This window comes from Mytilus galloprovincialis, chromosome 4 (assembly GCF_965363235.1).
Source record: "Mytilus galloprovincialis chromosome 4, xbMytGall1.hap1.1, whole genome shotgun sequence".
Taxonomy (NCBI): Eukaryota; Metazoa; Mollusca; class Bivalvia; order Mytilida; family Mytilidae; genus Mytilus; species Mytilus galloprovincialis.
Window position 1 is genome coordinate 15,248,740 of NC_134841.1, and position 24,706 is coordinate 15,273,445.

General features: G+C 33.1%; 2 protein-coding genes across 3 annotated transcripts in view; one reads left to right on the forward strand and one right to left on the reverse strand.

The window, feature by feature from the left end:
- Positions 1-1,723, reverse strand: part of LOC143071447 (splicing factor Cactin-like) — a 33,405-nt gene extending 31,682 nt beyond the window's left edge. The window contains exon 1 of the mRNA XM_076245730.1: positions 1,581-1,723. Coding sequence (XP_076101845.1) covers positions 1,581-1,666 — 86 coding nt within the window. The 5' untranslated portion in view covers positions 1,667-1,723. The remainder of the gene's footprint in view (positions 1-1,580) is intronic.
- Positions 1,724-1,747: 24 nt separating this feature from the next.
- On the forward strand, positions 1,748-13,004 carry LOC143071448 (F-box/WD repeat-containing protein 5-like). 2 transcript variants are annotated; one of them, XM_076245732.1, is made up of 8 exons: positions 1,748-1,786; positions 4,908-5,141; positions 5,998-6,240; positions 6,920-7,091; positions 7,808-7,944; positions 9,049-9,509; positions 10,382-10,573; positions 11,470-13,004. In XM_076245732.1, the coding sequence occupies exons 2-8, from the start codon at positions 4,923-4,925 to the stop codon at positions 11,855-11,857; spliced, it is 1,812 nt and encodes a 603-aa protein (XP_076101847.1). In that variant the 5' UTR covers positions 1,748-1,786; positions 4,908-4,922; the 3' UTR covers positions 11,858-13,004. The 2 variants fall into 2 exon arrangements, with proteins under 2 accessions (XP_076101847.1, XP_076101846.1); XM_076245731.1 differs by having other exon boundaries at positions 1,763-1,899.
- The last annotated feature ends 11,702 nt before the right edge of the window (positions 13,005-24,706 follow it).

Below are 24,706 nucleotides of genomic sequence, written 5' to 3' on the forward strand. Positions count from 1 at the left end.
AAAACATGTTTAACCCCAAACGCCCCAGCCTATTTTAAAATAACATAGCTGAATAATGATCCCCAGTCCAGTATGAGCTCTATATATAAAGTCTAATGTACGAACAATTTCATTTGAGGAGACAGTCTTGGATATTTGAGAGAAAAAAATTGACTCTGATTTTTGCCTTAAACAAAAATTCTGGTCGTATCTGGATTGAAAACAATAATCTTGTCCACATTTTTGCTATTAGAAACGAAAATTTCCAACAGAATTATTAAACATTCAATGAACATGATGAATAAAAACGGGCATATTTTATTTTGTGGAAAGAGTTTGCATGTCTGGCCGACATATCTGTTTCGCCGAACTGATATATTGAATATTTTTTTTCAAGACCAGACTGCAACCTGCCTGCTGGGTGTGGCCTTTATGTTTCAATTTGTCGGCCGTCAATCATAACTTCGTTGTCATTTCAGACTCATTATTAGCAATTGGTTGATTTGAAAACCCTCATTTCCTTTATTTTTGTTGGGTGAAATATATCAACCAAACATTTGGATAACAATTGCTTGTTTGTCTTTTTTTAACTCGTGACTGTCGTATTTTAAATTTAATCATATAGCCCGGCGTACATCTTGTTTACAACACGAAATTTGTAAGGTTATGATAAACTTATTACTTGCAACAAACCGGCGAAAATTTTCCATGTCTATTTTTTACTGATAAGTCCCATGCACATCAAATTTATCAGAACATAGACTTTGGATCCATACTACTGGTATCATTTAATGATAGACAATAATAGGGAGAATACAGCATCGAAAATATCCAACCCTTACACTTTACAGCAACTACGAAATATACATGCCCCACACCAGGACCCGTTTAAAAAGTGCATATTACACTTTATATTTTATGTTTTTAGCCCAAAAAAGGTCCCAAAAATTTTTCGCCTCGCTCCGCTCGGCGAACTTTAAAAACTTCGCCCCCCCTTTCTGAAATCATGGATCCGCCCCTGAACTCACATGAAGAGGGTGAGATAATATCATAGAAAATGATAGAATATATAATATCACAACATAAAACAATTGTTATTGTTATTATTTATGAGATATTTTAGTTCTTTCAAAGTTTCATATCTTTGATTTTTCTGACATGCCAGAGTCCCAGCAAAAATAGTTTAATAATTTATTAATTCACCATATTAAAATGAGAATGGAAATAGTTTGCTATCAGAGGTCAACCTTGTCTCTTAACCAGAAAAATAAGTTGAAGGAGTACATGTACAATGTACCTACAGATTCCCAGTTCAAAACCAGTGCCACTTTCAAACAAATTTTTGGGACCTTTTTTGGGCTAAAAACATAAAATATAAAGTGTAATATGCACTTTTTAAACGGGTCCTGGTGTGGGGCATGTATATTTCGTAGTTTCCAGATGAACTTCACCCTTGCTCCCTCAGACACACACACACATCTCTGGCACCCACTCCAAAAAAATATATTGTAGACATCAAAAAATTATATTATTAATAAAAGATAATCATGTTGTTTCAAAGGATGTACATGATGTAGATAATTTCAAGTGTCTCGTTTTACCTCTTATGCTTCTTTGATTTTTTGTGTCTGTGTCTTCTGTCAGATGATCTGTCTCTTTGGTGCTTTTTCTTTTTTTCTTTTCCCATTTTTTTGTGAATTGGTTCGTAAGTTCGACGAAATAAGGGAGATAATTTTGATAATTCTTAATCCTCAAAGTGTTTGAAAGTAACGAGTGCTCGAAAGGAAAAGGGAAAAGACCATGATCTGTAGGTAATTTTGTTTTTATTTGTCAACATCAACAAACTGAAACTGTTTCATCTTCCCTATTTTCTGTTTTCAGTTCGAATGTCACTCATCGATTCTGATAGAAATGACTAAAGTGAGTATCTTCAACTCAATAATCTTATGTCAGCATGTGACAAATTTTGCACAGTATTCAGTAAATCCCTATCTCATCTGTTAATTAATAAACTGGATGGAAAGTTATAAGTTGTTTTCAAGAACAGCAATAATATATTTATCTAACATCATTACAATAAATCAATGACAACTCACCCTGATGTAAAATCTCCACAACTAAGTTGCCCAAATTTTTCAACCAACTGAGCTCGTCCCACTTTTTACCTTCTGGGTGGTTCCCATTCATGTCGAAGCTAGGTGTGGATTTGGCCGTTGTTTATTAATCGTGACACATGATTAAGTGTGAAAACGAGAAATGAAGTCCTGCAGGGCATAGGAAATTACATGCGCTATATTATGATAACGAGAAGTTGGATACAGGATTCTAACGAAATATAATTAGCAGGATCCTGGATCAGATGTGGTATGAGTGTCAATGAGACAACATTTCATTCAAGTCACAATCTCTAAAACGTAAACAATTATAGGTTTAAGTACGGCCTTCAATATCAAGCCTTGGCTCACACCAAACAGCCATTAAGCTTTAAAGGGCCCCAAAATTACGACTGTAAAACAATTCAAACAGGAAAACCAACGGTCTATCTATATAAAAAATATAACGAGAAACACTTATGAACCATATCAACAAACAACAACCACTGAACAGGCTCCTGACTGAGGACAGGTGCATTCAAATGCAAAGGTCTAAACTTGTGAAAAAAAAGAACTTTAAGTTTAAACATATTTATTTATAGTGGATTGGGAAACAAGTTTTACAACATTTACCTTTATGCCTTTAGGGCTACCAACTAGCCGCATTTATGAAAATAAATTTATGACGTTTGTTTTCTGGTAAACATAAAACACTGTATTTTAGATTTTTATAAGTCAAGAATCATGGGTGTTTCCACAATTTTATTTTCAGATGATAGGTTTGCATATGTACAAAATTTGTTTGGTTATTTACTAATGAAAATTTGTCTGTCATTAAATATTTAGGGAGCTATATTATTACATGTCTAGATGTTAGACGAAATGTTAATTAATGTATGTAATAACAATTATTGATAATTGTAATGATTTTATGGTTCTGATCCTGCCTGGTATTAAATGTATTTGACTTTTATAGAATGAAGATAATAACACTTGTCTGAAATGTTTTTTAATATTTCATTTTATTATATAAAAATGTTTTTCTGTTACAAATCATGATGTATTGTTCTATGTGTACATGTTATGCTGCCCATCAAGGGCCCTTGATTGGAATAATAAAATATTCTTATTCTTATTATTATTCTGTACATAAGTTTGCATACCAATAAAATACAAGTTTTCATGAGTGGGGCGAACTGTCATACTTTTATTTATAAAATTTTCACCCTTTTCTTAAGTGGAGCAAGTGGATAGACCTTTATCTTGATTTGACCCATTTTCATAAAAGGAGGGGGGGGGGGGGAGGGTAGCACTGTGGAGCGATTTGGTGTGGGATTAGTTGTCATGCTTCCATTACAAGTTCTTTTACAACTTATTTTACATTAATTTATTGAGGTGAGGTCTTGTTTACAAATGTAGCTGTGGAAATGTAGCTCATAGATCCTGGTGATCTTCGTGATTTTTTGGACAATATGTTAGGGGCAATACTTCGTAAACATGTTTAATTACTGATGAATGCATTCAGGTATATTTTTAAGATTATCTAAGAAAAGCTAATCAAAAGTAATACTCAATCAATTTGAAGCATTGTGAACTTTTTAACAAATTTAAAAAAACTGAAACAAATGTAAGATTGTAACTAAATAAGGCTGTTCAATAAGACACCTATTTTACTCCCTGTAACAAGTTTGAGATACAAGGCACAAATTTCAAATAAATGTTTAGGATGGCATAAATCCTTTTAAATAATCACTAGAAAATATGTGTTCAAGCCATATAATTCTCAATCCAAACACTATTGTTTTGTTGGCTACAATTTACTGTCAAATCCACAGTTGACATGTCACAACTAAAGAGTGAGCTCCCATCTTGGAAGGTCATAATGAGTGTACCTTCATGACAAAATACGTTAAAAATTTGTGCCAGATGGTGTTAACTAATTTTTGTGCATGAGAATAAAATGTTCTTTCTTTTAGATGATAAAAAAAATTGACTGATTTTGATTTTCAATTTCAATTTGGACACAATTACGATACATGTGGATTTATGTGGGAGGTAAATAGTATCAGCCATAAGATAATATGTACATCTTTAAGTCTGCGTTAAGTAGCAATATATGGAGAATTTGATCACACTGCTGTTTATGAAATGAAAGAAGCATTTCTTATCTTTGATTTTACTTTCCCAGGCCATGGTTTATCAAAATTTCTAGAACACTGTAGATTTTGGTTTAAGTTACAGCAAATGTAACATATTATGTTTGGTTGTTGTCTGCTTGAAGTTCATTTGACTTCTCCTTTAAATTATACCATGAATCATACACATATATACATGTACAAATTTATGTATGTTAAAAAGTCTCCTTTGAGTAGACTTTCCTATCAGCAATAACAATGAATCTGAGGCCAAATAAAATAATATGTGAGTTTCCTATTACTTTGGAAAAAATTGGGTAGGTTGGTAGGGAATTGTTTATATTTTACAATTTATTTACAATGATTTTATGGGAGAGAAATTCTGACTTTAACAGTGCTTATTGAAAAATGACCCTAAAAAGCTTTATGGTGGACTTTTTCTAAGCTAAAAATATAGGGGAGTTTGGGAAATAGGAAACATATTTTATTATTTGGCCTAATATCACAGGATGATCTATAAAACCAATACACTAAAATTATCTTTTTGACTCTTAGGAGTTCTTTATTTTAGCCACATATTATGACATAAAATATTTTTCAAGATGACAGGAAACTTGCATATTACACGGGAATTTTATGAATCACCTCTTGTATTGCATGAATCAAGTGAAGGCTATAAATTTTTTCATATTGATTTTAGTTTTGAAAAAGAAAAATGGAAGACAGAAATGAAGAAAAAGAAGATGGTGGATTCAAAGATATAAAGGAGAAAGATATACATGACGAATTCAAAGACATAAAGGAGAAAGATTTGTGCCAGGACAATGTGTGGAATGAAGGCTCAATCTGGCAACATATGCCTGATGACTTTATCATTCATATATTCTCCTTCTTAGACTGTAACAGTTTGTTGGAAGCTTCTAAGACATGTAGTGTAAGATATATCTCAAATCTTAGTTGGGATGCATGCTTACATGTAATAACATCTCTGTTCGTATTTGCATATTGAAGCAAACTACTTTTGAAGGACTCAAATCATAGTAATGAAATATGATTTAGCTACTATCTGACTATTATTCCTAATGAAATTGTGGCAAAAATGAGGGGGCAATAGGGTCCGTTAAGGCGTTAACATGTTAACAACACCTCGATTTTTTCAAAAACAGTTAACACAGTGGGTTAAAAAAAAGTTAATATCTTTAAAATGTATCTCAGATAACAGTTAATAACACCTTGAAAAAGGCCAAAACAGGTATATATAAAAGGGTATTGCCCCCCCCCCCCTCATAAATGTTGACATACATGTAGGTTGAATAGAGAAATGTTGTTCATGCTAAAACAACAACATTCCGTCTACTTTTAACATGTACCCAACCGCAAGATAACCACTTCAGGTGTTGGTTCACTTTGTTCAAATTCTTTTAACATGTTTAAACTGTAAGTAACTGAAGTGTAATTTTTGAAAATGTAAGTCTCACAATTCCTGAACAACAAATCTCAAAATTGATATAAAGGAATCTTGCTTTAATGAAACCAAACATGTTATCTGTTAATAGCAACTACCCCAGTATGTGAATTTGAAAAAGAAAGGCAGTATAAAGGGAAATCTTTGGTGACTTCAATGTCAGATACAGCACTCCATCAACACAGAATTTAAAAAAAAACGTGCTTCAAGCAATATTATCAGACAGGAGAAAAAATAAATTATTACATTACAATTAGAAAATTTGTTGTATTTATAGAAATGGAGATGTGTAACTATTGCTATAGAAACTTTGTTGTATTTATAGAAATGGAGACGTGTTGCTATAGATGAAAGCTTGTGGAAAGATTTGGTCAGCTTTAAAGTGGGTCTTCCGAGGGCTTCATTACCTGACTGTGAGAGTTGGTATAAGGAATTCAGACGTCTCTGTATGAATGTTCCTGTAGTGGAAAGTGAAGTGTTAAAGGAACACGAGGATGAAGTGTATCATGTGATGTTCTCTCCGTCAGGAAAATATTTCTCTTCAACAGGAAAAGATGGCAATGTTATTGTAAGTTTCTTCCTCAGTAAGATATAACACAATGATTGTTTAATTGTAAGCTTTGTGTCTGCTCATTTTTATCTAGCCTGAAAAGTGAGATTAAAGAGATTTTCAGACAGCTTGGTCATTTGTTGGGCAACAATGTTTACATTTCTGATAAGGTCAGTTTTAGGGAATCAACTAGTGATACAAAAAGTCATGTAAGTCAAAGATATTTGGTATGCAGTTGTATTGATATCGGTACATCTTATATCCATTGCGATTATTTGTCCCTCCACTCACAGTAATGACCTTTAATGACTCTGAAATTTTTCCATAGTTTACATGTTAAAGTTTGTGTTAAGGTCAGTTTAAATTGAAAAGTTATGTCTTTTATACATAAAGATAAGAAGATATGGCATGATTGCCAATGAGACAATTCTCTATCAGAGACCAAATGACATAGAAGTTTACATAGTTTACATATTAAAGGATTGTCACTTTACATTCATCACATATTTTATTTTTCCTTATTTAGTACCGTTATCCTTCCATACATTTTTTTTTGGATGAAATAATATAATATTTAATAGATAGACAACTACTTTGTTGTTTGTGTAGCATCATCATTTCCAGGCTTTAAATATCAATTAGATTTGCTGGATGGGTGTGCTTTTAAGACTCATATATTTATATAACTTTTTTTTAGGTCTGGGAACTTGGAATGCCAACCACAATGTTTACAAAGAAACTTGTTGTAGATTTACCTAGTTATACACGTTTTTCTGAATTTAATCAATCAGAGACCAAACTTTTAGTGGCTGGGATGGATATGGGTTACTTCTATGATGGCTTTATAAAGATTTATCAATTTGGAAAAGGTAAATACTATACTAACGAATGGTGCTTCTTATGGATGGGAGTCACTATATGTACATGTACTACATGTACTACTTGGTTGTTCAATAAGCCTGAGGACTCTGGAGGCTTTTGCATGGTCAATTGATCGAGTCAGTAATCTATATTTAAATTTTATGCCTCCAACAAGGGCATTGTGTTTTTGTGTCTGTTCGTTCTTCAGTCCGTTTGGCTCGCTTATGATTTAAGTTTCGGCATGGTAGTTTTTAATGAAGCTTATGTCCAATCAACTTGAAACTTAGTACACTATGACATGATATTTCTAAGGTTAATGCCAAATTAGAGTTTATGATTGCCAGTGAGACAACTCTCCACAAGAGACCAAATGACACAGAAATGAACAACTATTGGTCACTTTACAACCTTCAAGAATGAGCAAAGCCCATTCTGCATTGTCAGCTGTAAAAAGCTAAAAAATGACAAAATGTAAAACAATTCAAATGAGAAAACTAAAGGCCTAATTAATGTACAAAATAATAAAAGAAAAACAAATTAGAAATATGAAGCCCATTCCAGTTTATAGTTTCATTACAACATGTCAAAGGCTGTAAGGATAAAGGGTTCTGTTCAGTTCTTTTATAAGTTTTATAAACAGTTGAAAAAATGACCCTGTCATTAATGAATAAGCTGAAGTTTTATTGTTATTTTATAACTATGATTGTAATCAATTTTTTTATAGAACTAATAGAACTCTGTCTTGTAAGAGTTGAATTTCCTAATTTCCGAGGAGCTTGGTATGATGACAATAATTTTATTTCCATGGGTAGAGCTAGTGAAGATGGACATGGCTATTTTTTACAAGTGAGGACTCACAAGGTAAGATTAATACAGTCCAATTATATTCTTTCTGTGATAAATTTATGCATTTCATTAATATTGACAGAACATCAAATAAACAGACTTCTATAACGTGAACAAGATTACCAGCCAGCATTGTAATAAATAGTGAAGTTGTTAAGATTTTATAATTTTGGAAAATCTGTGAGTTCAGAACTCTGGATAAAATTGCATGTTTTATGGTTATCCTGGATTTTGATAGCAAGCTTATTTCAGTTATCAAATGAATTTCATTGAAATTTCACCACTGCTGAGGTATTTGTATAATATAATGTTTTTACTCTCTTTGATGTGGTAATATGTTAAAAAATGTATGTCTATTTTATCCTTCTTGGAGATGCTTGATTTTATTCTCGTTATTAAATGCATTTGTTTTGCTTATAACTTGATAGCAAAGAAATAATAGACTTAAATTTGAAATGTTTAAAATAACTATCTCTGTAGATATTATGTATAAAACAAATACATGTATACCATGTTTGAGATTTGCACATTACTTTGTGTTCATTGTCCTTATTATTGGAATCGACTTTCTTGGTTAACAACAGGACTAAACAAGTACTATATAACTTTCTGTAAATCCATAATCTAAAATTGGAACAAATTAATATAGAAGTTTTTGAGAAAAACATGTTAACATCTTCATAATATACTGTTTTGCCAGAAGTTATTCTCAGAGTTAATTAAGGTTGAAATAAAATTGAGAATTGAAATGGGGAATGCTTCAAAGAGACAACAACCAGACCATAGGACAGAAAAATAGTTGTAGACCACCAATGGATCCTCAACACAGCGAAAAGAATCCTGCACCAGGAGGCAGGCTTCAGCTGGCCCCTAAACAAAATGTGTACCAGTACTAGTACAGTGAAAATGGACAACACACTAAACTCTAAAACATAAATGAACTGGAATTAAAAAATATACAAAACTAACAAAATCATTAATACAAACAAATCAAGCAAGCAAACCAAACCTTTGACTTGCTAGCATTAGGATAACCGCTGTAAAGGCCTATATATTTGATCTTCTTTAAATGCCATTTTTTTTGGTCCTGATAAAATGAAATAAAACTTTATTTTTTAGGCTGAAAAGAAGATTTGTCAGCATGAATTTAGTGAGTTATTAAAAATCAGACACTGTCGTCATAGAAACGATTTTGTTAGAATCATAGACAAATCAAAATGGCCAAAAGCAGATAATTCATCTGATTGTGAAACAGATTATAATATGGCCACTTGTGATGCATCAACAAGTGCTCGTGATTGTGACCATGACCCTGTAACTAAGAAACAAAAACAGGAAGACAATGAAAGTGATGAAGATGATAATGAGAATGCTTGTAACAGTGCGGAAACACAGGATAAATATTTGATTTTATATCAAACATCATTGGATTACAGGGCTACTTTGTACAAGTATGGTATAGACTATAATGTTTTAAATGATGCAGAGTCAGGTGAAGTGGGAAGGATGTTTACACCGCCCCATTGTTTATATGAATGTGATGGTACATGTATTGGAACCAGTTTATCAAACGATCATAGGTAAATTTAGATAATTGACTATCCTATAATTGCGTTTATGTTCATTTTTCATAGACCTGACAGAATATAACACTAATATTTAAGCATAAATTATTTTACAGTCTTCTTTTAATACTATGAATTAGGAAATCTTTGCCTGAATGTACTATTGTGATTGTGATTAATAGACAAAAATGAAAAATGCAGTTTAAGGAAAAGCTGTGTACAATATTGCTGTCAACATTTTAAACATGTGCTAATGCAATACCATTCTGTATCTGTATCTGGATTAGGAAATGCCTCCTTCAAAGGAGCACTTCGTAAAGAATAAGAATTGCAATCTTGGAAGAAATGCAAATATAATGTTAGATTTTCCTGTAAGCAATGTGACTTTGTCATTTTTTTTTAAATTTATAAATGATTTAATTGTTTAAGTATTGAATGTAAAAGGAGCACTTTGCTTTTATAATTCAACCAAAAAGTGTCCTGTTTGAAAAGGTCAAATGAACATAACGATTTTCAAAATGACCTTCCTAATGTGAAATGGCTGCAGTTTTCAGAAAAATATGAAAACAAACAGAAATGTCTTTAAAAAATCTGAATTATGTATGGGGATATAAAAATATCAGTATTTCCACAAATAGCTTTGAAATCAGAGTAAACGTTGTGTATTTTGTTCTAGATTAATCTTTGAAATGAGAAATAATGAGTTAAATTACTTATTTATTTTTATAACTCCATGATATGAATTGCTCTATCAAGGCTTGACAAAAGGTATGAATTGATTAGTCTTTATATGTTATGCAATGCACCTGTTTCCCCAATTTTAAGCCATTCACAATTAATATTGATGCAACAATCTCAGATAACAATCTATTTATGTTTGTTTTTAGGTATCTTGCTTATTGTGTAAGACAAAAGATTCTAGGGGAAGGTTTTAGTTTGTATGATGAGAGTATAGAGGTCAGAGTTTATGACCTTCAAAATGACTTTGAGACTAAAGAGGTTTACAAGGGAGCCAGATCTGTTGGAGAAGATCATGTGTCCTATATTTTCCCTTCTATTAGCAAGAATTTTGTTGCCTGGTAAGAAAAGTTAAAATCAGATTTTTATAACACGAGAATAATTTAATCAAACATAAACTTTAAACATACATTGTATGTCATTTATTTATGTATTTATACAGCAGAAAAATTAAATTTGGCAATTGTTGTAATCATCCATTAGTTGACATCTTCCAACTTACAGTTCAGCATACAAAATATTATATTATAAAAATACTAAACTCCGAGGAAAATTCAATCGGAAAGTCCCTAATCACATGGCAAAATCAAATGACAAAACACATCAAACGAATGGACAACAACTGTTATATTCCTGACTTGGTACAGGCATTTGCAAATGTAGAAAATAGTAGATTGTACCTGTTTTATAGCGCTAAACCTTCCACTTGTACAACAGTTGCATCAAATTTAATAATATTGATAATTATGCGTGAACAAAACAAACACACACAATTATACTGAGTTATAAAAATAATCAAAGAAAGCTGCAAGAATAAATATTTACAGTGATACAAAATATAGCTGTATTTTGTGTCGGAGTTATATTCAAATGGCTAAAAAATTCTAATATCAAAATGCATTTCCTCTGTTATTGACTATCACAGAAAACATACTGATTTCTTTTGTAATACTATTTTTAATTCTTATTCAAAACACTCTATTTTTATGTACAAGAGGTCACAGTAAGATAGGAACATGAGCCCACTGTTTAATACAAAGCAATTTAAGCACTATTAGTTATAGTATTCTGTCTTTGTGTACAGTTTTATGAAGTGATATTCTCTTTATACAATAAAGTTAGTATTGGAAATTATATTTTACAAAATGTTTTATTTACAAATTTTTGTAATTTTAGAATTAATAATTTTTACATGGTATATTCTTTTATCATGTTTATGATCTAATTTTATTTTCAGTGGAAGTGAAAATTTGAAAGGTTATATCTGGGACCGTCGCTATGGAGTTATATTATCAGAACTCAATCATGAATGTGGAATTCATTCTCAGAATGGTGTGAATGCCACGGCTTTCTGTCCAACAGATCAGGAAGTTTTGGTAACAGTAGCAGACGACCTTAATATCAGAGTTTGGAGGTCAAGACAGGCTGTTTATGACACCAGAATTGCAAGTGTTATAGACCTTCCAAATAAACCTTACAATCAGAATGTAATAACTCCATTGGTTGATTCAGATTCAGATTCTCCAGATGAAGTTGTCATGGATGATTTAGATGATGGCAAAACAACGTGTTGTTATGGACTTAAAAATAGAAAATTAAAGGCAAAAATAACGAAAAAAAGATAATGAAGACAAAAAAATCAGATTTTAATGTTTGTTAAGGATTTCTTTTGATAAAACCAGTTAACATATAATTTCTCCAGTAAAGAATTGAAGGAAAGTAAAAGAATCACTGTATGATTAATACTTTTTATATATTTATATATATGGTAACACTCATTGATAATTATTGTTAGCCAGTGTAATTGCAGGAATTTTGTTTGAAGTGAGATTATGAATAGTAAAATGTCATTGTAGACTATCTACTTTTTACAATCTAATGTTCAAGTAATTCTTTCTGCCGAGTTTTATCTTTGACTTTTTCCATGATGTTTACGTAGAGGTGAAAAAAATAGTACGTCAGACTCTTTTTAGCTGTTTTCATGTATGCTAATATTATAAAATAATGAAATAGGATACAAGTAGAAGCTAGATATTTTTTTTATACAAGACAGCACAAATTAGATACTAGAACAACAAGCTGAAACATTCATGACCAGGACTGCTGGGAAACTGTTGTAGTTACTTATGAACTTTTTTTTTTAGAAAACCCCTCAAACTTTGTGAGAATATGTGCATGTTATTTCTAAAGGATCAATACCTTGACAGTATATATAAATCATCAGTAAGCGTATGTCTGTGATATATTAATGAGATTTTTTTATGGAATTTATATGAAATATATGTTTATGATTCTTTAAACATTTTTTTAAAAATTGTTTTGGAAGTGTTGAACTGGTATGTTAGGAGGATGTCTTTTGAAAAGATATTTGAATATATGTATCTATTAACATAAATATGAAAACTATATAATTTATGTGTATTGTTTTTCATTAGTTTTTCATGTTTTGTTCTTAAACCATTGGCCCATTTGGGAGTAAAATACTATTCTATAAATAGAAGTATAATATTGTGCTAAAAACTTTAATTAAATGTTGTTACTGATAGTCTTTTCCTACAATATACTATACAGTCTTTTCCAAATATATACTATGCAGTGCTCTAGCTAGAAATCAAAAGGGGCAGGGTGCCAGTGGAGGGCAGGGCACTTTTTATGATAAGAAAAGGCACTGCTCATTTTTTTGTCTACGTTTCTGTGTGTATCACGAGTTAACGAATCTCTTTTTTTTTTTACTGTATATGTTGTTTTTTTTTAAATAAAGATGCTTTTCAACTATAGTCTTTATTTCATTGTTTGTGTAGTTATGAATGATATAGTACATCTTCATCAACATATTATGTTTTTACAGTTTAACTTCACTCTACCCATTATCAAATAATATGTGGTTTTTTTTTTTTTATCTATATAGGAAATATAGCTTTTAATTTGATCCGAAATGGAGAGCATTACTAATTTAATAATGTTTAGAACATGGATTGCTAAAAGTATAATTATCAAGTAGAAATTGCAATATATATTTTTTAATATGTTCAAAGACAGTTAATATCTTTAAGGTAACATTATTATGTTATTATATATTCAATTGGTAATTTATTCCTTTTTTTGATACTAGATAATATTTTTAGAGCACAAATTTGTAATAAGCTAAAACAGGGGAAGTAACTCCAAAATCAATTTCCACCACGTTTGGGTTAATTAAAAACTGTGCTTGTCGCTAACAAGTTGAGATGGAAGGCATTTCTGTATTTCTGTAAAGGCATAGTTTTATTTTGATGACTTTTAAGTACCGGTCTTTGTAAAAATCATGCAGAAGGTGATTCATGGCATGTCACAGAAGTAATTTTTTTTGCCCTATATCATAAGAACTTTGGTAGATGGTCAAAATTCTGTCTTTATTTTCCCTGTATTATGCCCGTTGCCATGGTAACCATCAAATCAACATTTTGCCTGAATATGTGAAAAAAGACCCTTTTTGAAAATATAAAATAAGGGAATTTAAAGTCCCATAGAAATAAAGTTAATCAATACAAAGGATATGTATATTTACAGTATTGACAAACAAAACCCCAAACTATATAAAAACGTTAAAATTGTGAATTTACTAAATAGTTTGTTTCCATAGCAACCATTTAAAAATGTGTATTTTATCTATAAGAACACATTATTACCACCGGAGACATGAAAACAATTGAAAATTCTTTTCTGAAAGGTGCAACGTACAACAAACGTATTATAAGTGAATAGGTAACGAATAGGTAACAAGATATTAACCGAGCGCTGGAGCGGGTACATATGCGCTTATAGGGTCATTTCATCTCTAAGAACACATTGTTACCACCAGAGACATGAACACAAGTGAAAATCCTTTTCTAAAAGGTGCAAAGTACAACAAACGTATTTAAAGCGAATAAGTAACGAATAGGTAACGAATAGGTAACAAGATATTAACCGAGCGCTGGAACGGGTACATATGCGCTTATAGGGTCATTTCATCTCTAAGAACACATTGTTACCACCAGAGACATGAACACAATTGAAAATCCTTTTCTAAAAGGTGCAACGTACAACAAACGTATTATAAGTGAATAGGTAACGAATAGGTAACGAATAGGTAACAGGGTATTAACCGAGCGCTGGAACGGGTACATGCGCGCTAATAGTGTCATTTCATCTCTAAGAACACATTGTTACCACCAGAGACATGGACACAATTGAAAATCATTTTCTAAAAGGTGCAACGTACAACAAACGTATTATAAGTGAATAGGTAACGAATAGGTAACAGGGTAATAACCGAGCGCTGGAACGGGTAAATGCACGCTAATAGGGTCATTTCATCTCTAATTACACATTGTTACCACCAGAGACATGAACACACGTGAAAATCCTTTTCTAAAAGGTGCAACGTACAACAAACGTATTTAAAGCGAATAAGTAACGAATAGGTAACGAATAGGTAACAGGGTATTAACCGAGCGCTGGAACGGGTACATGCACTCTGATAGGGTCATTTCGTCTCTAAGAACACATTGTTACCACCAGAGACATGAACACAATTAAAAAACGATTGATTTCAAGGTGTAACGTATACTTACCCCGCGCATTAAAAGCGAATAAGGAACGAATAAGTAACAGGGTATTATCCGAGCGCTGGAACGGGTACATGCACGCTAATAGGGTCTTTTCATCTCTAAATACACATTGTTGCCTCCAGAGACATGAACACAAGTGGAAATCCTTTTCTAAAAGGTGCAACGTACAAAAAATGTATTATAAGTGAATAGGTAACGAATAGGTAACAGGGTATTAACCGAGCGCTGGAACGGATACATGCGCGCTAATAGTGTCATTTCATCTCTAAAAACACATTGTTACCACCAGAGACATGAACACAATTGAAAATCCTTTTCCAAAAGGTGCAACGTACAACAAACGTATTATAAATGAATAGGTAACGAATAGGTAACAGGGTATTAACCGAGCGGTGGAACGGGTACATGCGCGCTAATAGGGTCATTTCATCTCTAAGAACACATTGTTACCACCAGAGACATGGACACAATTGAAAATCCTTTTCTAAAAGGTGCAACGTACATCAAACGTATTATAAGTGAATAGGTAACGAATAGGTAACAGGGTATTAACCGAGCGATGGAACGGGTACATGCACGCTAATAGGGTCATTTCATCTCTAATTACACATTGTTACCACCAGAGACATGAACACAAGTAAAAATCCTTTTCTAAAAAGTGCAACGTACAACAAACGTATATAAAGCGAATAAGTAACGAATAGGTAACGAATAGGTAACAGGGTATTAACCGAGCGCTGGAACGGGTACATATGCACTAATAGGGTCATTTCATCTCTAAGAACACATTGTTACCACCAGAGACATGAACACAATTAAAAAACGATTTATTTCAAGGTGCAACGTATACTTACCCCGCGCATTAAAAGCGAATAAGGAACGAATAAGTAACAGGGTATTATCCGAGCGCTGGAACGGGTACATGCACGCTAATAGGGTCATTTCATCTTTAAGAACACATTGTTACCACCAGAGACATGAACACAAGTAAAAATCCTTTTCTAAAAAGTGCAACGTACAACAAACGTATATAAAGCGAATAAGTAACGAATAGTTAACGAATAGGTAACAGGGTATTAACCGAGCGCTGGAACGGGTACATGCGCGCTAATAGTGTCATTTCATCTCTAAGAACACATTGTTACCACCAGAGACATGGACACAATTGAAAATCCTTTTCTAAAAGGTGCAACGTACAACAAACGTATTATAAGTGAATAGGTAACGAATAGGTAACAGGGTAATAACCGAGCGCTGGAACGGGTAAATGCACGCTAATAGGGTCATTTCATCTCTAATTACACATTGTTACCACCAGAGACATGAACACAAGTGAAAATCCTTTTCTAAAAGGTGCAACGTACAACAAATGTATTATAAGTGAATAGGTAACGAATAGGTAACGAATAGGTAACAGGGTATTAACCGAGCGCTGGAACGGGTACATGCATGCTAATAGGGTCATTTCATCTCTAATTACACATTGTTACCACCAGAGACATGAACACAAGTGAAAATCCTTTTCTCAAAGGTGAAACGTACAACAAACGTATTATAAGTGAATAGGTAACGAATAGGTAACGAATAGGTAACAGGGTATTAACCGAGCGCTGGAACGGGTACATGCGCTCTAATAGGGTCATTTCTTCTCTAAGAACACATTGTTACCACCAGAGACATGAACACAATTAAAAAACGATTTATTTCAAGGTGCAACGTATACTTACCCCGCGCATTAAAAGCGAATAAGGAACGAATAAGTAACAGGGTATTATCCGAGCGCTGGAACGGGTACATATGCGCTTATAGAGTTATATCACCTCTAAGAACCCAAATCTACCACCAGAGACAACAAAACAATTGAAAATCATGTTTTAAAAGGTGCAACGTATGATACACGTATTATAAGCGAATTATAAGCGAGTGATGGAACGAATTAAACAAGGTAATAGCATGCTCCGAAACGATGTACACCCTGCTAACATGTTTAACCCCACCACATTATGTTAGTATGTGCCTCTCCCTAGACAAGAGCCTGAAATTAAGTAGTTATCGTTTGTTTTTGTGTTACATATTTGTTTTCCGTTATTTTTTTTGTATATGAAATACGGCCGTTAGTTTTGTTGTTTGAATTGTTTGAAATTGTCATATCTGGGCCTTTTTTAGGTGACTGCACGGTTTGGGCTATGCTCATTGTTGAAGGCCGTACATTGACCTATAGTTGATAGTTTCTGTGTCATTTTGGTCTATTGTGGGTTGTTGTCTCATTGGCAATTATACCACATCTTTTTTTTTATGCAAGCGCTAACACGGTGATTTCATCCCTTCGAACCAAGATCCATCTTCAAACATACGGACATAAAGCAGTTAAAAAGTAGAACGTATAAAAATCAAATAAGGAACAAATGAGTATCGAACATAAAGTAAAAGGATCGGTTGAGCACAAACACATATAAATAGGTCATAAAAAGATCATTTTACCTCAACAAATTTAGAACTAGTACCAGATATAAGAGTATAAACAACAAGAAGTAATTGTAACAGGATGCTGTTACGAAGTCTCCCAAACAAAGCTCCCATAACTCGCAATTCATATGGTTCCATGTTCATTTGATTTGATTTTTTGTCCCATACAAGAATATATATGGCTTACTGGTGGGGATCTCCACCATTTACAAGTATTCAAACAGGAGGGGGTGGTGGTGACCCCCAGGGACTTTACCTACATTTCATTTTATTTGTTTTATTGTCCCCTACAAGAATATATATGGTTTAGGGGTGGGGATGTTAACCGTTTACAAGTTTTCAAACAAGAGGGGATGGGATGACCCCCTCAGGACTTCCCTTTTATCTCATTTTATTTGTTTTATTGTCCCCTACAAGATTATATATGGTTTAGGGGTGGGGATCTGGACCATTTACAAGATAATAGTACATTCTCAAATTGAACGGGGTAGGGGTGACCCCAAGGAACTTCCATTTAATTTCATTTGATTAGTTTTATTGTCTCTTACAAGAATATATATAGTTTAGGGGTGGGGATGTTGACCGTTTACAAGTTTTCAAACAAGAGGGGGTGGGCTGACCCCCTAGGGACTTTCCTTTTATTTCATTTCATTTGTTTTATTGTCCCCTACAAGAATATATATGGTTTAGGGTCGGGGATCTGGACCATTTACAAGATAATAGTACATTCTCAAATTGAACGGGGTGGGGGTGACCCCCAGGAACTTCCATTTAATTTCATTTGATTAGTTTTATTGTCCCTTACAAGAATATATATAGTTTCGGCGTGGGGATGTTGACCGTTTATAAGTTTTCAAACAAGAGGGGGTGGGCTGACCCCCTAGGGACTTTCCTTTTATTTCATTTCATTTGTTTTATTGTCCCCTACAAGAAAATATATGGTTTAGGGGTGGGGATCTGGACCATTTACAAGATAATAGTACATTCTCAAATTGAACGGGATGGGGGTGACCCCCAGGATTTTCCATTTATTTCATTTGATTAGTTTTATTGTCCCCTACAAGAATATATATGGTTTTGGGGTGATGATCTGGACCGTTTACAAGATAATAGCACATTCTAAAATTGAACGGGGTGGGGATGACCCCCGGGGACTTCCATTTAATTTCATTTGATTTGTTTTATCGTCCTATTCAAGAACATATATGGTTTAGGGGTGGGGATCTGGACCATTTACAAGATAATAGTACATTCTCAAATTGAACGGGGTGGGGTGACCCCCAGGAACTTTTATTTAATTTCATTTGATTAGTTTTATTGTCCCATACAAGAATATATATGGTTTAGGGGTGGGGATCTGGACCGTTTACAAGTTACAAGCATATTCTCGAATTGAAGGGGGTAGGGATGACCCCCCAGGGACTCCCCTATATTTCATGTGATTTGTTTTATTGTCCTTTAATCATTTCTGAAGACTGCATGTATCTATCACTTACAGTTTTCAAGTTATATTCATTTGAAAATTTTAGAAAATAAAATCCCATAGGGTTCTATAGTAAACCCCTCCCTTCTGTCTGCCCCCCCAAAATACCCCTTTATAGACCCCAATGCACAAATGAGCGATTGATGGCTCACCTAGACAGATTAGTCTAACATTTTATGAAACCCTAAGTAAATCTGACAAGTAGTTTTGGAGAAATGCTGCGGACAAGTTCATTTTTAAAGTGGCGGAAGAAGAAGAGGAAGAAGAGGAAGAAGAGGAAGAAGAAGAATAATAATTAATTAAAAAGGGGGAAGGATATTAAAAATCGAATAAGTAACGCATAGGTAACGATAGGGAATAGGGAATAAGTAACGAATAGGTAACGAATAGGGAATAGGGAATAGGTAACGAATAGGTAACGAATAGGGAATAGGGAATAGGTAACGAATAAGTAACGAATAGGGAATAGGGAATAGGTAACGAATAGGTAACGAATAGGGAATAGGGAATAGGTAACGAATAGGTAACGAATAGGGAATAGGGAATAGGTAACGAATAGGGAATAGGGAATAGGTAACCAACTTGACGTCCATGCGCGGATGAAGGCACCAAGGGCGCGGCTGAGGGCACCCAGGGCGCAGCGCCCTTCTATTATGGGCTAGCGAGACCACTGCTATGCATTGTTTATCTTGGAAAGATTATAAACCATGGTCTATATATATAGGAAATGGATTTTTTAATTTGCATTCATATACAACATATACAACCTTGTACTTGTCTGCTCATGAAAATTTGCATAATTATTTGATACTGAAACCAATAGTCTTTCATGTTAAAATCTACAAGTGATGAAAAGGAGTATGTTCGATAAGGTCCTAAAATGGCCCACTTTTTTAACGTAAATTTCAAATTCGGATTTATTGACCAATATCACGATAAATTATAGCTAATACATTGACTAGATAGGATATAAGCCATTTTGTTTAAAATTTTACGTTTCTGCGTTTCATTATGACGTCACAAGTTGTACTCATATTGATTTTTCACAAAAAAATCAATGAAAAATGGGTAAATTTCCAAAGATTATTTGACAGGAAACATAGAGCGCATACGTCGACAACAAAGATCTTTTAAAATAATGTTTGTGAAGACATTTCACATGTCTTATTTGAATATTAAGGGCATACGATACAGTTTTGAACCTGTATTTACAAGTTGATGAAAATTTGCATATAGGCTATTTTTTACCTGATTAAATCAAATATGTAATAAAAAATATACTTTCATGTGCTACTTTTTGAGTAAAATAAGGTCGAAATTTTGTATATTTGCTCAAAATTCAGATTTGTGTCCGTATTTTCTTTTTCGAAAGAAAGACATAACTTTTTTGTTTTAAAAGATAAACACAAAATGGTTTTTGTTAAATAATCGGTAATTTCTGCATTTTATAAGTATCATTAAAAATTATGCACTTTTTATTCCGAAATAACTCTGTATTTATCAAATGTTCATGAATAGAGGAAAAAACGTCATTTTTTGCTGCATGTTTATCAAAATTAAAAAAATTGCGCTATTTACAGTTTTATAAAATTTGGGTCACATAATCTCCTTGCAAAATGAAACAAATTGCTGTTTTAAAAAATAGGGGTCCATGCACTCGTTTTCAAATTAAATCAGTTTGAATGATAAAAATCAGTCGAAAAATGCATCTTTTCCCGATATGTCAGAGTTTGACGTCGCGAAAATAACATTTTACGTTAGCAACGTCATTACCCTCACTGTAACTGTATCGTATGCCCTTAAGCTTGTCGACGCCTGCGCTCTATGTTTCCTGGTCCTTTATTTGGTTGAAATCCCGCTGATTTTGGCAAATTTCACCAAAATCCCTTATCTTGACCGTTTTGGAATGTAAAAATCGTTGTGTTAGAATTAAACTTTGACAAAAACAGCTCTGTTTAACTTTTTCACATGTCTTTAAGGCAACTTAAAACAATTATTATCTTGTAACCATGAACTTTATAATTGGGGCCAAATATGGCACTTACCGAACTTACTCCTTTAAAAACAGACATTAAGCTAACTTAATATAGAGGTATTTTTTAACCTGTATTTATGTACAGTTTTTTCTTTGTTTCAATTGTATATCAAGTGATTTTTTCTATCAACTATGTTTTTTCCATGACCTCTTAACCTCAATCTCCTTTCATATTATTTTGACCTTTGTATCTTTGAAGTCAGTTTTGTCAAGGAAAATTGTTAAATTTTATGAAAAGAATTGTCAAAATTCTTACATTATTACTGGCATTGAATTTCGTAAAATATGTTTGTCTATTTGAAAAGCACATCTTTCCAATAGTGTTCAAAGGAATAATCTTTTTTTAGTTCTAGTCATAATTTATAAAGAAAAAACATTCATTTAGGAATATCTTAATTCTTTAATTTTCTTTGCTTAATTATTTCCATCAAAGTATCAGTTATGAAAAAATCAGTTGTTCTAAAAAATGTGTACTTCGTTTGATGTTTGTATGTTAGAGGATAGGTTAAAAAATGTACACGTATAATTTTGTTTTACTTTCACTACAGAACAGAGTATGTGTTTCCACAGTCTATATTTAGTTATATGCTACACAATGCAGTGTTATATCATGCTTATAATGTCAAATTTTCTGTTAAATTTATTAATAAATCAATTAAAAGAACTTCTTGAATTTGAATTCTAATTTGTGTCATAAAGGGCATGTGTTTGCAGATTTAAGCAAGGGAATATACAGAAATATATCACTAACCAAACAGCTGCATGTGTGTAGAACATTTTATATTGATATTGTATAGTCAAGTTCAAATGACACTTGTCAGTCAAACTCCTATACTTTGTTATTAATTACAGAAAAAAAAGATTTGAACTATCTAATTTGTCTTTCCGTCGTTCTACAACAAATACTTTTTATGGCCCAGCAACAAAGTTGTCGATGCCATATAGTTTTACCCTTGTCTGTCATTCCGTCATTCCACAACAAACCATTATAGGGATATTTTTTCTAAATGCCTTCAGATATTGGGCTGATTTTTGGTATATGAGTTAACCATGATGAGTTACAGATCAAGTTTTAGTTTCATTCTGCTCTGCAAAAGTTTGCTGAAATAGCGGGCTTTGGACTTTGGTGAATTGTTGAAAATCACAGTTATATGGACTTTTTTTCTATATACCTTTAGATATGCCAGTGATTTTTGGTATGTCAGTTAACCATGATGAGTTACAGATCAAGTTTAAGTTTATTTCCGCTCTGCTGATTATTGAAATTGCAGATTTTTCAACTTTTTGAGATGGGGCCATTCGTGTCGTTTCGACACAACTAGTTTTCTAAATTCCTTCACATATTGAGCTGATTTTCAGCATGTGGGTCAACTATGATGAGATCATATTAACATTTGGTTCTACTCCATTGATATTTTGCAAAAATTAAGGGCTTTGGACTTGGAAAATTTACAGACTTTTTTCTAAACACCTTTGTGTATTAAACTGATTTTTTGTATGTAAGTCTACTATCTTTTTTATTTTAAAATTTTGAGAAAATAAACAATACAGACTTTCCACTCCTAAAAATTGCGTTAAGCTTTTTTTTAGAGCTTTCCGGTTCCTGTGTAGTTCCAACACATCATAATTTTTCAGAATTAGTATAGTGCTCTAGCATATGAGATATAAGTATTCATTAAAATCCATGGAAATAGAAGAGAGACAAAAGATACCAAATGGATTCTGTAGTCATTTTGGTGCAGAGACTAGACAATAAAGTGTACAGATCAGAACCCTTTCGGTAGAGCGTATACTGTGCTATAGTCATGTTGCTTCAGTGTACATATTAGATCCAGTTAAATCAGAGCTTATACTGCACTGTAGTCATTTTATTTCAGAGACTAGATAAAGTGTACAGATCAGACCCTTTCCATCAGAGCTTATACTCTGCTGAAGTCACTTTGGTTTAGTGAACAGATCAGATCCCTTTTAATCAGAGCTTATACTGTGCTGAAGTCACTGGTTTAGTGAACAGATCAGATCCCTTTCAATCAGAGCTTATACTGTGCTGTAGTCATTTTGGTTCAGTGAATAGATAAGATCCCGTTCAATCAGAGCTTATACTGTGCTGAAGTCACTTTGGTTTAGTGAACAGATCAGATCCCTTTCAATCAGAGCTTATACTGTGCTGTAGTCATTTTGGTTCAGTGAATAGATTAGATCCCTTTCAATCAGAGCTTACACTGAGTTGTAGTCATTTTGGTTGAGTGAATAGATTAGATCCCGATCAATCAGAGCTTATACTGTGCTGAAGTCACTTTGGTTTAGTGAACAGATCAGATCCCTTTCAATCAGAGCTTATACTGTGCTGAAGTCACTTTGGTTTAGTGAACAGATCAGATCCCTTTCAATCAGAGCTTATACTGTGTTGTAGTCATTTTGGTTGAGTGAATAGATTAGATCCCGATCAATCAGAGCTTATACTGTGCTGAAGTCACTTTGGTTTAGTGAACAGATCAGATCCCTTTCAATCAGAGCTTATACTGTGCTGAAGTCACTTTGGTTTAGTGAACAGATCAGATCCCTTTTAATCAGAGCTTATACTGTGCTGTAGTCATTTTGGTTCAGTGAATAGATCAGATCCCTTTCAATCAGAGCTTACACTGTGTTGTAGTCATTTTGGTTGAGTGAATAGAATAGATCCCTTTCAATCAGAGCTTACACTGTGTTGTAGTCATTTTGGTTGAGTGAATAGATTAGATCCCTTTCAATCAGAGCTGTGCTGTAGTCATTTTGGTTCAGTGAATAGATTAGATCCCTTTCAATCAGAGCTTATACTGTGCTGTAGTCATTTTGGTTCAATGAATAGATTAGATCCCTTTCAATCAGAGCTTATACTGTACTGAAGCCACCTTGGTTCAGTGAACAGATCAGACCCCTTTTAATCAGAGCTTATACTGTGGTGTTATCATTTTAGTGTAAGATCAGACCCTTTTGATCAGAGCTTATACTATGCTGAAGTCATTTTAGTGTACAAATTAGACCGTTTAAATTGTAGTTTATACTGTATTCATTTTAGTATTTTGGTATTTTGGATGCCAAACTTTTTTTTCTGCAGTAAAATTTATGGGAGTAAACAACACCTGCCACATCTGCTCTGTTTTTGGAAAGTTTGCTATAGCTTGCTATAGAAACACACCAAAACACAAAAAACTTAACACTGAGCAATGAACCGTGAAAATGAGGTCAAGGCTAAATAAAACCTGTGAGACTGACATGTACATCATAAAATACTTCAATACACCAAATATAGTTGACCTATTGCATATAGTATTAGAAAAAAAGACAAAACTCAAAAACTTAAATTTGACCACTGAACCATGAAAATGAAGTCAAGGTCAGATGATACCTGCCAGTTGGACATGTACACCTTACAATACTTCCATACACCGAATATACTTGACCTATTGCTTATAGTACCTGAGATATGGACTTGACCACCAAAACTTAACCTTGTTCACTGATCCATGAAATGAGGTTGAGGTCAAGTGAACTGTCTGACAGACATGAGGACCTTGCAAGGTACGCACATACAAAATATACTTATACTACTGCTCATAGTAAGACAGAAATTAACATTACAAAAAATCTAAATTTTTTTTTCAAGTAGTCACTGAACCATGAAAATGAGGTCAAGAACAATGGACATATTTTACATGCCAGACAGACTTGAACACCTCACAATCATTCCACACACAATAAATAGTTTACCTTTTGCTTACAGTACTTGAAAAACAGACCAAAAACACAAAAACTTAACATTGTTTAATGAATCGTGAAAATGAGGTCAAGGTTGGATGAAATCTGCCAGACTACCTTCTAGTATTTCAATCTTTCCATGCACCATATATAGTTAACC

Excerpts from the sequence above, each read along its gene's own strand:
- LOC143071448 (XM_076245732.1), top strand. The coding sequence starts at position 4,923 with ATGGAAGACAGAAATGAAGAAAAAGAAGATGGTGGATTCAAAGATATA. Across the intron at positions 7,945-9,048 it reads TACAAGTGAGGACTCACAAG|GCTGAAAAGAAGATTTGTCA; the intron begins GTAAGATTAATA and ends TTTATTTTTTAG. Across the intron at positions 9,510-10,381 it reads AGTTTATCAAACGATCATAG|GTATCTTGCTTATTGTGTAA; the intron begins GTAAATTTAGAT and ends GTTTGTTTTTAG.